The sequence below is a fragment of the Rosa chinensis genome, chromosome 4 (genome assembly GCF_002994745.2).
Source record: "Rosa chinensis cultivar Old Blush chromosome 4, RchiOBHm-V2, whole genome shotgun sequence".
Classification (NCBI taxonomy): Eukaryota; Viridiplantae; Streptophyta; class Magnoliopsida; order Rosales; family Rosaceae; genus Rosa; species Rosa chinensis.
Genome location: NC_037091.1, coordinates 48,471,361 through 48,487,124, shown reverse-complemented (window position 1 = coordinate 48,487,124; position 15,764 = coordinate 48,471,361). Strand labels below are relative to the sequence as shown.

General features: G+C 34.9%; 2 protein-coding genes across 2 annotated transcripts in view; both read right to left on the bottom strand.

Annotated features, from left to right (window-relative positions):
* Positions 1-2,112: 2,112 nt before the first annotated feature.
* LOC112200695 (phylloplanin) lies at positions 2,113-3,322 on the bottom strand. Its single transcript, XM_024341702.2, has 2 exons — positions 3,063-3,322; positions 2,113-2,603 (listed from the first exon to the last, which is right to left on the bottom strand). Exons 1-2 carry the CDS (start codon positions 3,256-3,258, stop codon positions 2,302-2,304), a joined length of 498 nt encoding a protein of 165 aa, XP_024197470.1. The 5' UTR covers positions 3,259-3,322; the 3' UTR covers positions 2,113-2,301.
* A 1,822-nt stretch (positions 3,323-5,144) lies between these two features.
* Positions 5,145-15,764, bottom strand: part of LOC112197013 (eukaryotic translation initiation factor 2 subunit gamma) — a 36,937-nt gene continuing 26,317 nt past the window's right edge. The window contains exons 4-9 of the mRNA XM_024337533.2: positions 15,115-15,227; positions 14,955-15,057; positions 7,045-7,272; positions 6,726-6,944; positions 6,034-6,294; positions 5,145-5,674 (exon numbers count right to left, since the gene is read on the bottom strand). Coding sequence (XP_024193301.1) covers positions 5,372-5,674; positions 6,034-6,294; positions 6,726-6,944; positions 7,045-7,272; positions 14,955-15,057; positions 15,115-15,227 — 1,227 coding nt within the window. The 3' untranslated portion in view covers positions 5,145-5,371. The remainder of the gene's footprint in view (positions 5,675-6,033; positions 6,295-6,725; positions 6,945-7,044; positions 7,273-14,954; positions 15,058-15,114; positions 15,228-15,764) is intronic.

The following is a 15,764-nucleotide window of genomic DNA, read 5'->3' as shown; positions in this document are numbered from 1 at the left end:
ATGGATATCGATGTGATGAATGGATCAGCTTCCTTATCCTTAATGAGTTTCTCTTCAATCTTCAAAGTGGCTTCTTCATGTTCCTTTTCACACACCTCAGGATGGTCATTCTTGATGTTCTTCCTTCTAGGCTTGATTTTAATTTTGTGCGACTCCCACCTAAATAAATATGTGTTGTCTTTGCAATAATCACCTTCGACGCTTTCATGCCATGGTCTTCCAAAAAGCACATTAGTGTTGTCCATGTCAATCACATGACAAGTAATCTCTTCTTTATAAAATTTTCCCATAGAGACAGGAACTTTACAAACCTCTGTTCCTTGTGCATATTAATGATGTAGGAGGAGAATGGGCCTGGTTTAGCCAGAAAACCATAAAAGCAAATAAGTGGTGTAGAATCAAGAAGAGTGATTGGAAAATAGGTAACTCACGCGTAATGAGATTATTAACTGCTGGAATATTCAAGAAGATTTGGTTTTGGACCTTTCAAATTACTCGTACAAAAAGTCAGGTCTTAATTGCGAAGCAGATTGGGATCAACTTTTGGCCAGAATGTTTGTTTGAGACGCATGATACCTTTTCAGAATGGGAGCGACGAGATCTTCACGACTCACTTTAGTAAGCCCTAATGGATTTTGGCCTAAATATGTCGTTTTAATCATCCAATTCGGGATTTAATATTTTTAGGCTAGTCTTACATTTGTTTTAGAATTCTTTTATTTTAGGTTTTTAGTTTCCTTTTAATTTGGATTCTTTAGGATTTCTTGTTAGACTATGATTTAGGGTTTTGGATGCCTATATAAGCACCATTATACTTTGTACTAGATCAGTTTATCATATCAAATTAATAAATATTAGAGATTTTTCTCTCTTTCTCTGGTGGATTCCAGAATTATGTCTGTTAGGGTTTATCGCTTGTAAACCTCGTTACTTCCGACTGCGTCAAACTTTAAACTATAATCCATGACCTTTACAATGTTGAAATTAGAGTTTTTCTATTAGAACCTCCAAATTTACTCACTTGACCTCTATGCTTTTTATACCTCTTATCAAATTTTCAAATACTAAATTTACTCACTAAATCTCACTAAATTTCCTCAAATAACCTCATTCATATAATTTGCAAACAAATTATTATCTTTAAAATAAAATTTTTTGTCATTTCAATGATTTAATCACTCTATAAATCTTAACTAAATATACATTTCTTAATCAAATATGAGTTTCAAAAATTAATGTCTAATCAATAAGAAAATACCATGAATTATTATGTTTTTTCTTTTTTCTATTTTAGCTGTGCAAAAAAAAATTTGAAGAAATCATTTGTTTTTATTCTAAAAAGAAAAACATTCATTTTTTTAATGTTTATTTTTTTCAGCATTTTTTGTACCACATGATTACTTATTTAAATATTTTTAGTTTTTTTTTCTTTTTTTTGCAAATATAATGGATTGACTTAGATTTAGGTAATAAATCATAAGAGAATTTATTTTGTTTTCCCTCACCAATATGCGTTCAACATATATATCATACATTTTTATGTCACATAATCTTAATCATATTTTTAATTCTTATTAAATATATATGAATGCTTTAATGACTATGTAGTGAAATTGGAAAATGAAAATTGATAAGGAAAATAATAAGAAATACAATCTAATATTATTGAATTAGAAAGTCTACATAAAATAAATATAATATTTTTTTGGTATAATTATTGTCATTAATAGTCATTTTATAGTAGGTTATATATGTCATTTAGTAATTCATAATAGAGTGAGGTCAAGTGAGCAGATTTGGAAGTCCCAATAGAAACTCCCTTGAAATTATAACTTACCAATAGGTCATCGAGACTTCAAAGAATGGATTGAATAAAGTTGAATTGGGAGATTAACTATTGCGATTTTTTTGTTCTTCTTTGATTTGAGTCATAACTTGATACAACTAATTACTAAACCAAAGTTGGGGCAAGAAATGCCTCCAGTATAACCCTTCTTATCCAAACTCACAAGAGGGAGGGAAATTAAAAGAGTGCTTAACCTCGTCAGCTAGACTCTCAATTACACCATCCATATATTAAAGAGTCTGCAAACAAAAACAGTTAAGGAGAAAAGCAACGTGGCCTTTATTAATTACTTGTTGTAAAATCTGCATTCCAAATATTACTTTAATTATACTTGGAAGACAAATAGTTCAAAGAAATTATACACATCCCAATTCCGAAGAATGTAGTGTATAACCTTAATTGATTATTCCCATAAAAGTAATACGTAGATAGGCCATATCATTAACTGATTAGCCTTAATTAATTGTTACATTGGTGTAATTGAACATCCCGAATGTACCGAAATTGACGATGGGCAAGAGGCCAACAGTGGTGTTTCCGAGTGGTGTCAAGATGGATGTGAGACTTCCGGCTGAAGCGAGGGTGGCGTTGCAACTGCCAAGTGGTGTTGTAACCACAACACGGCATTCGGACGATATTTGAGCTGTTTTAAAGTAGGAACTGTCTAACAAGAATGAAAACATTCCGTCGGAGTTGGTTTCCACAGTTCCAAGCACAGGACCATTTCCTGCTCCGCAACGTAGTAGGACGGTAGCATCTATTTGCATCACGATTTTTAGAACAAATTAAGCATGCAAAAAAAAAAAAATTTGAACAACATATTAAAAAAAAAAAATTTAATCTCAACATGATTTTTCCCTTTGGTTTTGATTTCTTTTGTTCATAATTTACTCCTTTTTCTCATTGGTTTATTCCAAATTTTTATGACATGATGAAAGTTAACCAAGATTTCCTCTAATTATCATGGGGATTTGAACTTGTTGATTGAAAATTTAAAAATTCAAAACCTTGGGGAATTCTGTAACCGCTACCCTTTACCAACTCCTTTGTTCTTTCTTTCATTCGAACATAACTAAGCAACATTAATAGGAACCCTAATAAATTGTCCCACAACTAGTTAAAATCTACGCTTGGTCTTGATACGTTCACTCATCATAATCATCAGGCTAGCTAATCAATTGATTAATAATCAATAGTGGTCTATTAATCAACTTACTTGCAAATGCTGGGGTAAGAATGGTGCCGTTGGTACCAACAGTGGCACCGCCATTGGCACTGCAAAAGATTCTGCCTTGGATGCGGATGAGATCAACAAGATTCCCGAAGAGGCCTCCTTGAGCTATCGGAACAACTGCTGCCACTGCAGCAACCAAGAGGCACACAAACAACATTGTCCTTTTGGAGGGAGCCATTGATGGAGAATGCAAGTATCTAAAATATTACTCTTGCTAGCTAGACTTATTAGACTGCAAGTTAACTGATGACTTGATGATGAATATTGCAGTGTGCAAGTAACCAATTTATAGGGCTCCAAGAGGACAAGTTGCTGCTTATTCATTTAAATTGCAGATCAAAGTTAAACTAGACAAGTTGAGCAATCGTGCGTGGTCCTTGTGGCCAAATTGGCTCACATAGATATAGGGAGATAATAAGATATATCGATGGAAATTTGGTATTTCACTTTAATTTTGCCAATGTTCATAGTTGATAAATCATTCATATAAAAATGTTTAAATAGGTCCGTGTAAATATTGATTTTAAATCTATGGCCTAGTGTGGAACAGGGAAAGGACCGGACAACGGCTAATGGGAATGAACCGGGACAACGGCTAATTACTTGGGAATGGAGGTTGAAACCTAGTGTACCGAAATCGCTAGCATGCCTCGCACATTATTTCTCCTTTCGTTGGAGATAAGTGTTAAGTTTTTGTTAGGTCGACCTTGAAAAATAATAGGTGTCGACTTCTAAAAATTAGCAGTCAGCTGAACTATAGCCTGCCAACCAATTTAGTAGGGTGAGACAGCATGAAGATTTTGTGGCAAAGAGTGAGAGAGAGAGAGAGAGAGAGAGAGAGAGAGTGGAATTGCTGGGTAGCTGGACACTAGACAGTAGCATGCAACTGCAAGAAATCAAAACAGATAATAATAATAATTATCACATTCATCCACCTCAGTTAGTCTGAACATGGCACCTCAGTTAGTCTGATTGTCTGAATATGGGTTCAAGCCATGAGAAAGACTTGCGTGGGGCACCCGCACTGCCATGTGGTGCGGCAGACCAATCACTGCTCAGCAGGGGGGTCTTTTGGGTATTGTATATTTAGGGAGTAGGGGCAATGTTGGAAAAGAGGAAAAATTTTCTTTCTTCTTATTTGGATGGTCCTAAAGCCACGTGGTGGGGAAACCCCCACCTAAGAATTTCTCTCAAGCCATATATAGCATATAGGGGGACAAACACCTTTAGCAAGAAACGGCATCACTCTGGATGTCTCAGCTCCAAAGGTCAAAAACCACTAGGATCTCGTGGTGGCACATCCACTAAAATCAAAATGGAGATCATCAATGCCTACCCTCTGCGCGCATCCGTTAACGAACTCCTAGTAACTGGATCATAAAGTATACATCCAGGAAGAACCTAGCCTCTGGATATTTGAAGAACTACGTAAATCGAACTGAACTCCTAGTAGGGTACATATACAGTATATGCTGCACCAGGGCACCTGAATTAGTGTTATACGTAGCAATGGGAAGTGTAATAGTCTAATAGACTCTCCGGCCGAGTTCTGAGATTAGACGTAAATGTGTATGGGTTGTCATGGAAAGGATTAGCAACGCAGTCAGAGTGAAATTAAAAACGATACCAACCAAGCTGTTCATACTGTGAATCTTAGGAGCTGTATAATTTATCACGTCTCTTGCGGCAGTGGCTGATTATCTCGGGAAATAAGAGTTGCAGTGTTATAGGTTGAATGCGGGGCGGAGATGTAAAAGGTTGAGATGGTAAAAAGTTAAACCTACATAAGGTCGAATAGGCAATTGGGTGTAGATCCTAAAATCAAGACGAGAACAGAACAAGGCAAAACACACCACCTTGTTATGATCCGTCTCGTGCCTGTGCTTCAGGATATAGATCCTGATAATAACCAGGGGATTTCAATACGCATGAGATGGCTAGCCAATAATCATCCTTGAAATGCTGGAAATCAGACATTATATCTAGAGGATTTGAGCAAATTTCATGGGAACCCGATACATTCGAGGAGTACAAGTTTATAACATAAAACTGTAGCAGATCCACATATTGGAATGACGGGTTCAAAGCTCGCACACTAAATACGAACGTAGCAGAAAGTATTAACATATCAAACACAAAAGAAGCACCACAAAAATAATAGTGATTGAAACAATGTTTTCTCCTCCATCTGACAAAAATGGTACCCAAAAATTGTCTGCCTTCCCACATCTTAACTTTTCAGCTGTCTTTAAATTTTCTTGCTTTCAGTCTTACTAGTCTGTGGTGTCAACTCAAATAGGGCAGGGTGGGACTTCAAGTGTGGTTCCAGCTTGGATCTGGCCCCAACCGATCAGGCGCCAGTGCTTCTCAACTCGCATACTGAGCGCAATTTTCTCTCCTTCGCTTGTGCACACAGGAGAAGTCAACTGAAGCTTCGCTAAATCATTTCTCACAGCTATTACCCTAGCACCAGTCGACATAGAACCAATATTTAACATAAGTATCACAGCCTTGGCAAGCTTGGAGACCTTCCCCTGCTTTTCAGAACCCTTTGTCCGGACCCCCAGAAGCCTTCTCAACAGGAAAAAGTTTACCTGGAAAATTATAGATGTCAGACTTTTCAGAACTAAAGTTTTCTGCACAACATGAACTGAAGCATTCCTAAGCTGTATTCACGGGCATTTCTGATCAACAATATCTGTCTATTTCAGGAGAGAAAACACAACAGAATTACTTAAACATTCAAAGTACAGATTCTTACTAAACCCATAAGGCAAAAAAGAAAAGAATATATTGACATTACCACATCCTTGAAAGTCAAGGAATATTCACTTCCGGAATATAGATGCAGAGAAACACCCAAGTCAATTAACCAATTACTTGACAAATAGCATCTCAACAAGTTTCAGTACAAAAAAAGCCACATAAAGAGTTTTGCACCTACTGCCCTTACCTCAAGCTCAACAAATACTTCAGGAAGTGAGCCTACTTCACCAAGAACTTGCCCCAATAATCTATCCGCAAGTGTCAAGGTGGGATCCATGGTTGTTCCAACCCCTATGAGACCACCTGGAACCGCGAATTGCAACTCGTTCTGCTCAGCATACAGCGAGACTATTCTCGAATATATAGGCGTGCACTTGATGTTTCCACTCTCATCTTTCACAACAATACCAGGACGAACCTCAATAAACTGATTCACTTTCAAAACACCCTGCCGAGATCAAATTGTCAATATATGCATGGAACTAACGAACTGCGATGTCAAAATCAAGAATGTAGACAAGCATAGAACACTCACGCACATTCCCACTACCCATAACTCCACCAACAAAGTAGACAAGCATATCAAGCAAGAACAGGGTTTTAAAAACAGAAAAACAATTACTAACATGTGCCAAAGCTGGAATGGGAAATATTTAAACACAGTCTGCGCTCTATATTCTAACAAACTGTTAGTGTCAAAATTAAGAACATAGCACTCATACACTTTCCCACCACCCATAACTCCACCAAAATTAAGCAAAAACACTGTTTTAAAACTGAAAAACACGCTCACAAACACCAAGCGCCAAACAAGGAATGAAAATATTTAAACATTGTCTGCACTCTATAATTTTCAGTAAATTTAAACAGAGAGCGTACCCTGAGAATACTTCCACCAGCTACACCGCCTCGTATCTCATCAACCTCAAATCCAGGTTTGTTAACATCGAAAGAACGAACAACAATCATATTTGGAGGAGAGATAAAGTTCCTTTCTGGAATTGGGATCTTCTTCACGATGTACTCGCACACCACAGCAATATTATATTTCAACTGAGCAGAAATTGGCACAACTGGTGCACCATCAGCTACAGTACCCTGAGAAAAAAATGTTTGATGTTATAACTCAGCAGGCTGAAACCATAAACCAGAAATATTTTAAAAATAAAAAATAAAATGGTGCTTCGGAGGAGCTTACCTCAATAAACTTCCGGATTGCTTCATGTTGGTTGATGGCCACATTCTCCTGAATAAGATCAACCTTATTTTGAAGGATAATGGTATGCTGAAGACGCATAATTTCCACAGCAGCAAGATGCTCAGACGTTTGAGGCTGGGGACAGCTTTCATTTGCAGCAATCAGAAGCAATGCCTCGTCCATAATTGCAGCCCCATTAAGCATAGTAGCCATGAGAATATCGTGGCCCTATTAAAAAATAAAGTATAAAAAACTACAGTTAAAACAAGATACAAAACCACTGAAAAACAAATAGATCTGTTGTATGCAGCAAACACACAAAGTTTTGATGGTTACCCAAACCAAATTCTTCTAAACAAACCAAACAACAAACATGACATTACCACCTAATAAGTTTTGTCACTTTGTGAAGCGTATAATCTGGACACCAACCTAGAATCAGAAACATTAAGATGCTGACATACAACAATCACTACTAGAGAAAACCCATTTGGAGACAAATCTTTTCGGGACGGACTAATTTTTCATCCCCCAAACACATGATTAGAGACGAAAAAAATTATTTTGTCCCTAAAAGTTTTGTGTTTCAAAACTCTCCATCCAACGCTATTTAGAGACAAATAAGTTTCAATTAGAGACAAAAAATATCTGTCCCAAAATTTAATTGGGGACGAAATTTAATTTAGTCTCCTATGCATTTTAGATTTTGCAAATAATTTGTAAAATTTAAGCAGTTAGTTGCACTGAAATACAAATTTTGGATGAAAAGAAATAGGGTGAAAAAGTTCGTCCCTAATTTCGTTGGTAGTATTTTTTTTAGCTTTTCATTTGGATGGGGTTTGACAAAAATAAATAGTGTTTAGCAACTGAATGGGATTGAAACGATGTAGTTTCTATCTCACATAAAAATCACTCCATTTATCTCAATCCTTCGAACTATTTGACGATCATTGCTCTGCGACTTCCCCATACGAACTTTCGAACAACAGTAACTCCTAGCAGCAACGTCTCTATCATGCAATCTGTCTCGTCTATCTCAGCTCTCTGAGTCTCTCTTCTCCTCCTTTAGTACTTAAATCTCGAATTAGGGTTTTCTCTATTGCAGAATTTCAATTTTTTTTAGTTTTGGTAGTGCTAATTGTTTGTTTGTTGATGTCATAGACTTGTAGTAAGCGTAGAGATTGCATTGCTAACTACTAAGAACCTAAGAGAACTTTTTTGAAAATTCGGATTCTAGATCCATATAGATGAGAGAGTTTATTGTATTCAGATTCTCTTATTTTGATTATTCCTAATCTTAATAGCTTATTACGTACGATTCTTTTATCTTAATATTGTTTAGCCAAAACATAATTTTTGACGTAAATACCCCTTATATAGATACTAGGAAAACCACGTTAATTAAAAAGGATAAACAAGTAAATTTACAAATAAAAGAAATAAAAGAATAAAGATATATTTTGATCTTTTATTAAAGGTAATAAGGATAATACAGGCTATACGCGCTCAGAGTTCCTCAATTGGGGTTTAGGGTTTTTGATCGAAATCTTCTGGATCTCGTGGGTGGTCTCATCCTCTCTCTCATTGGAGCCTGTTTTCTTCCTTCACCCCTCTTGATTTGAACTCGTGGTTGGGCTGTGCACAGCATTGATGGAGAAAATTTTGATTTGCCATGAGTCGGTTTGGTTGCAGAGGTTTGTTAACTTTGTCTTGTTATAAATTATAGTTACGTGTCTGTTGTTGCTGGGAATGAGTTTCTCAGGATTTGTACTACTTTGTAAAGGGCAGGTACCCGAAGTTCATCGATGCACTAAGAGATTTGGATGACCATCTCACAATGGTTCGCCACTTTGTCTTGTTATATATCTCAGACTCAAAAATTGCGCAAATTCTTTGTATATGTTAAAGGCATATATTATTAGGTGTAGTACTGTTTCTTTATTCTTTAACCTTGCATCTTGTGTAATAAATCCATATGGTTTTGTTTTTGTATGTTCAGGCCGAGGTAAAGGGGCAATTGATCACATGGTTGACTTCTCACCCTTTGCAGCAAGTTTTGACTAATGATATTGACTTCAATATCATGCTAAGCTTTTTGGAGTTTTATGAGGTTACAGTTTTTACCATTGTGTTTTATTTTTTCTTCAATGTCTCTCTGACCTTTTCAAATCAAAGTTTCTTCTTTCATTTTGTTTTTTTGATGCTGTTCTTTCATTTACTATATCATTGTTACAGTTATGTTCCGCTTATGTTGCAGGCTCTTCTTGCATATGTGAATTGTCATTTATATCGTTCCAAAAATGTGAAGTATCCACCAATTCTTGATCCTTGATTGGTAGATAGCATCAGAAGAGATACAAACGGTTAAAAGAAAATGTATTTTACTTTCATTATGTGCATCCTATATTTTTTATTTTTTATTTTAAAAAAATAAAGATATAGTTACTCAATTTTTTGTATTGGTAGTCGTTCTTGATGTCTCAGCAACGTCTAGATACCAAGCTGCAATACTGAATATCAATAAATGGGGAGAGGTATGCCAAGTATACTCACTATGCATTGTAGACATGTATCCTAAAGACATGTGATTTGATTCTAGGCATTTTGTTGTGCAAGACAGTTCCCATTTGTTTGGATTCGATTGTCCCAGCATGGTTTGCTATCTTTGCTGCAGTCATCCTTGTACTTGCTTTTACGGAGGTAAAACTTCGCATTTTGAAATGCCTCCACTTTCAGTTATGTAATTAGGCATGAAGAATCAGTGTTATTTACTCTTCTATTTTTTTTTTCATCTTTTCTAGATTATCTCTCAAGCTCTATGTGCTAGTTATGGACTAACTGTTGGTGCAAAGCTCTCTCTCTCTTTCTCTCTCTCTCGGTTCCACTTCTTCGATCTGCTAGTTCCACTTCTTCTGCAGAGTTTGCTGAGTACATAAAGCAAACTAGATATGACCTCCATGATGTAAAAGCATATGGTCAGGTAACCACCTAATTATTTTTTCTTAGCCCACCTTTTACAGTATCTAGTATTCAAATTTTCTTGACAGAAAATTATACTTTACGGTTATATTAATCTCAGATGCTGGTTTTGATGACGTAATTGCCAAGGATCATATTGATCAGGTCTGCGTGATGCAACAACAGTTCTTTGTTTTTGTATATATACATGATTTGGGCTTGCTGATAAAGACAAGGATCCATTTATTGAAGAATTTTCTAAGGTGAGTTTCTTCCTCATTTTCTCTGTGCATTTGTTATATTATTACAGTTCTATGTATTCATGAATTTATGATTCTTTGCAATCAAAATACATTCAGGAGAACTGCAATGACATAGTTGGTGGATGGAAGGCAAAGCTGGTTAGGATTAACTCTGGAGAGCAGAGTGTAGCCTCTTCATTGCCAAGAAGAAATGACTATGACACTTCAAGTTTTGCATATGCAAATGCAATACTGTACTCGAGTTAGATATGCATTTCTAATAACCATTGTATTCAGTTGCTGGTGTATTGTGATTTAAACGGTGTTATCTTAAACTATGTCACAATCCTATTAATGTTTGAACTTTTGCTGTCTGATAATAATGGAATTGGGGTTTGTCTTCACTCATTTGTATCTGAATTTGTGTCAAATTTACTGTTTGCTTGGTTTTAATCATTCCATGTTCGTTTGATTGGTGCCATTAAATTTGAAAATAATTATAATTTAAAAATAATTAAAATTTGAAAATAATAAGAGACAAAATGAGTTTCGTCCCTTATTCATCTGATTGACGTCATCTATAGTTAATTTTCCCGCCAACTTGAATGAGATTGGGGATGGAATTTTGTTGAATAGGGGACAATTTTATTTTCTTCTCCAAATGCATTAGGAGACGGAATTTATCAGTCGTTGTCTTTTATAATTAGGGACGAGCATTAGGAGACGACTTTAGCCACAAAATGATTTCGTCTCAAACGTTTTTTGGAGACGAATTCTCAACTTTTAGAGACAAATTGATTTCGTCCTTAATAGGGTTTTCTCTAGTAGTGAATAAAAACCTATCTGCAAACACCCATGAGAAAAAGCTAATTTTACAGCACTTGGATTCACTATGATCGATGATATCTTTAAGGAGATAAGAAATGAAAACAAGATAAATTACAAATGTTCTTAAATAAAGTCCAAAGTTCCAGCACTTCTTATGCTAGTAGGATGACGGGGTCGTCTTGGGTACCTTGATGTATGCCATACTTTTTTTTTATTTTTTTACTTTTAGTAAATTAATATAGTGGAAACCTACTGAACTGGTCAACAGGTTACCCAATTAAATATCGACATGTGTCATTTTTAAAAATAAAATTTACCATATTAATAACACACTATTTCTTGATATGTAATATTATTAAAAATCATGTAACAAGTATTGTCAAAATAATAAATTACACATAGTTGAACTACAATTACGACTTATGATAACAGTTGTTGTGGTTCTTGTAATTGAGTGGTCAAAGATGTTGATTACACGCATTTCTATGCATGTAATTGTATCTAAAACACTATAAATAAGTTAATCCTCAAGTCAATTATTATGTAATTAATTCATTTTTATTTATTGTGTAGGAAATAAGCGGAATTGCATAAACTGAGAGAAAATGATACGAAATTGGAGTAAACGGAAGTTTTAGGTGAAGAGACAAAAAAATTATCGACGCAGTGTAGCAGTCTAATGTGGTCAACGATTAAAAAGAAAATATAAATTGGGTTAATTAATCATTTGGTTTAATTTATTAATTAAATCATTTGATTGATTAATCATGCTCATAGCCACCCACGTGATTCCTTTTCATTTTTCAATTAGCTTATGTTTTATTTTTATATTTTTTTCCCTCTAGCTACTAGCATGCTGCCACGTGGCAGTTTATTATTTATCCCTTTACCCTTTCTCACGAAAGAGATGAACCCAGCCAAGGAACTCATTTCTCTCTTTCTCTGATAACCTCATGTGCGCAGCATCAGCCCATTAATTGCAAATGATCATCAGCTCCTCTTCTCTCTCACGCGCTCAACACAGCAATTCATTTTCTTTTGGCCACCAATTAGATGCTCCCACGTGGCAGCCCATTCCAACCTTCATTCACCCTGCAGCCACACACCCATATATACATCCCTTCACTCTTACCCGAGAACAACACTAACAGCGCCGAACCAAAACAGAGGCAGCCCAAGCCCTCTCTCTCCTCCTCCTCCATTTTTCATAATAGTTTTAGTTTTCTTTTGAATATTCATAGAATTTCTCACACAAGTTTCAAGGATTCATCAAAAGCTACAAGATTCAAGCTTTAGGTATTTGTGGGAGTTGTAATTCAAGGGAAGTCATATTAGCTCCCTAGCTAATTGTGGCTACATTTGTGTTCTCCTACACTTCTATAATCTTTTCTCTTTGAATTTTGTATCTTTGATGTTCATATTTATGGGTTGTGAGTAATTTTCTTGTTGGGTTTTAGGGTTGTGTCCCTAACCCAAATTTTGTGTAAAAGATGTTTAATTTAATGTAATGATGTAATTTTCATATGATGGATGCTTATATCTATTTTTGTTGGGTTAAAATGCATGTCTATGAGCCTAGTCAACTCTAGGGTGTGTATTTTGAGTATGTCTAGGATGGAATTAGGGGCTTGACTCTCTCTAATTCCTAAGCTAGAAACCTTCAATTTCGTATTCGAGGGGTTATAAGCATGGTGATTTACACCCGTTGCGTGATTGCACGGGCAGGTCGCTTAGTAGTCTAATTCCTCGATCTCTACGCCTCTTGATGTGAATTAGTGACTCTTTAACCGGCTCTAATTCATGCCAAGTGAGTCCCTATGGCCCTTGAACCGGAGTAGGAATACCATGAAAGGGAATTTAGGTCCTTGAGCCTTGAACCGCCTTGGATACGACTACCGCCAAAATAGGAAATATGCATCTACATTAGATTAGCTTCCAACACATGAAATTTGGTAAAGGAACCTCCCTAGCAGCCGACATTCCCATTTATTTGGTTACACTTTTATTAATTTCTTTGCATTTTTATTAATTGCTTTACATTTCATTACATTTTGTTAATCTAAAATCATCTCTCAAAATATTGAATTTCGACTCATTGTAGATAATCATCACTAGGCTCTTAGTTATTGAATTCCGATTACCCAAGGATTTTGGGTTAGCCACTAATCCCCGTGGTACGATAAACTTTGGGCATAATATTTCCCTATCTTGACAACGATATGTGCGCTTGCGTAAAGGTGTATCAAGTCAGATGTAAATATCATATTTGGACAACTTTTATCAAATATAGAACCTTGATTATCAAGTGGAAAAACTCCTTACAATACTGAATTTTTACATATCTTTTGGTCTAATTTTAATTTTACCATGTTCACAACACAAATGTTGTCGGAATTGTAAAATGGTTGGTAATCTTGTAAATGGTATAGTTTTTGAAGTAATTACTACAATATGAACAAAAGTTACCGCTTTTACACCAATAGTTGCGAGTTATGGTTATTCCATTAATGATAAAAATATAACGATTTACCCCTTTGACAACAAATTTGTTGTTGCACTTGTTAAATTGTCCATAAATTAGTACAGTAGTTTAGGTTGAGTAATTACTATAAATAGGACAAGAGTTACTGCTTTTACATCAATTGTTGTGATTGGGGTAAAATGTGTAGCCATTGTAGTAATCATTTCATTAATGACAAAAACATAAAGATTTACCACTCTAACAACAAATTTGTTGTCATACTTGTTAAATTGTCCATAAATTAGTACATTAGTTTAGGTGAAGTAATTACTATAATTAGAACAAAACTTTTCATTTTTTGGTCAATTGTTGGAATTTGTGGTAAATTACGTCGATTAAGAGTAATTACTAATTCGACGATGGACATTACACAATATATTACTTTCATTACGCAAGGGAGAACTTTATTACACAAATGAGGACGGGTAAAGCTATGGACATTAACATTTCTCATACATGTTCTATTTTATATAATATTTACCACTCTGAGGACTCATGTAACCACTTTGAAGACACATGTGGTAATTAGAAAAAAAAATCCTCATTAAAGTAAATAAGGTCTTCGTTAAAGTAGGTTCTCATTTGAGTAATTAAGTCCTAAAAGTGGTCATTGTAATAGGTTCTTATTAGAGTAAAGTAGATTCTCATTTGAGTAAATAAGTCCAAAAGTAGGTTCTCATTTGACTACATTTAAAACAAATATTATTTATTTTTACACTAATTGTTTTGGTTGTCATAAAATGCATGTAAAAAGAATTATATTTGGTTAAGGAAACTACTAATGATATAATTAATTGGTAATAAAGACTACTTAACTAATACTAATTTTGCAAACTTAATTAGGTTAGAAGGTTTTGTTTTTAATAAGGAAAAAACATAATTTTCAATTGTGTAATTGTCCATTAATAACAAGCATTAATCAAACATTAATTCACTAATAATAAAATTAATTAGTAATATAGACTATTTAACTAATAGTAATTCGGTGAACTTAGGATAGAAGGTTCTTTTAATTTTTTTTGAAAAAGGAAAAATCATAATTGTCAATTGTCAATTGATAATTAAATATTAATTGGCTTTATTGTTTTCACTATCTTTATTGTTTTCAATTTAATTAGTAGTTTGTGTTAACATTTTTGCTTATTGGAAATGAGTAGCATAATTAGAAAGGCCAAGGGCTAAACAAGTTACCAATTTATTAAATATTTTGAACCATTCGATATATTACTAATCTAATGGTCTAAAATATTAACAAAATGAGGGTATGACAAACACTAAGGTATCCAAGAATTCTCCCTAGAGGGACCAGGAATAAACTACATTCCAGTGCAATAAATATAACATGCATATAAAAACCTTACCGGGCAATCTACAAATGATACATGTCGCAACAACTTCATCCTGCAGTTCTCAAATCCAGCAACATCACATAGGGGAGCATCTTCTTTTCCTCTTCCATATGCCCTGAATTTAAAAAAAAAAAAAAGGAATCAAAGATAATTACCTAAAATGCACCCCTACTTGTAGCATGATGGTCGTGGGCACTTCTCATCTTCACATTTGTAGATTTTTGCATTTGCGTATCCGAGCTTGATAGTAATGTTACGCTCCAGCTCATTTTTAAAACGTACAGTCTGCAGATCATTAACAGATGATGTTTAATTAAACCAGAAACTATTGTATATCCAGGAGAAAATCGTGGCATAAGTCAACACCCCAATCCATGCCTACAAGCTTCAGTAAATAAAGCTCAAACAAAAAACAATATACTACTGTGTCATGTTGGATTCCCTATAGTATAAAGTTACTTTGACAAGTGAAATGAAAGAGATTGAAACAATAAAGGCCAGTGAAATAGAATCAGTGCATAACACCTAAAGGTTAATGAATAAACTTCAACTAAACCCAAACACAGCCAATTAAACCATGCACTTTACTTCGATAGCAAAAAATCCTGTTAAAGTTGCATAATATCTCCAGAATTTCAAAAACGCAGTTGGTGTGATAACTAATAAAGTAATCTAGGGTTCACATCTAAAATCAACTGGCAATGGATGGTGATACGGGTGTATCCTCCAACTTAGAGGAAGGAAGGCCCAAGAGGACAACTCAAGGACAACCTCCTGCTTATTTGCATGATTACATTAGGAAATAATCATCCTAGTTTCATT

Excerpts from the sequence above, each read along its gene's own strand:
- LOC112200695 (XM_024341702.2), bottom strand. The coding sequence starts at position 3,258 with ATGGCTCCCTCCAAAAGGACAATGTTGTTTGTGTGCCTCTTGGTTGCT. Across the intron at positions 2,604-3,062 it reads TCTTACCCCAGCATTTGCAA|ATGCTACCGTCCTACTACGT; the intron begins GTAAGTTGATTA and ends TGATGCAAATAG.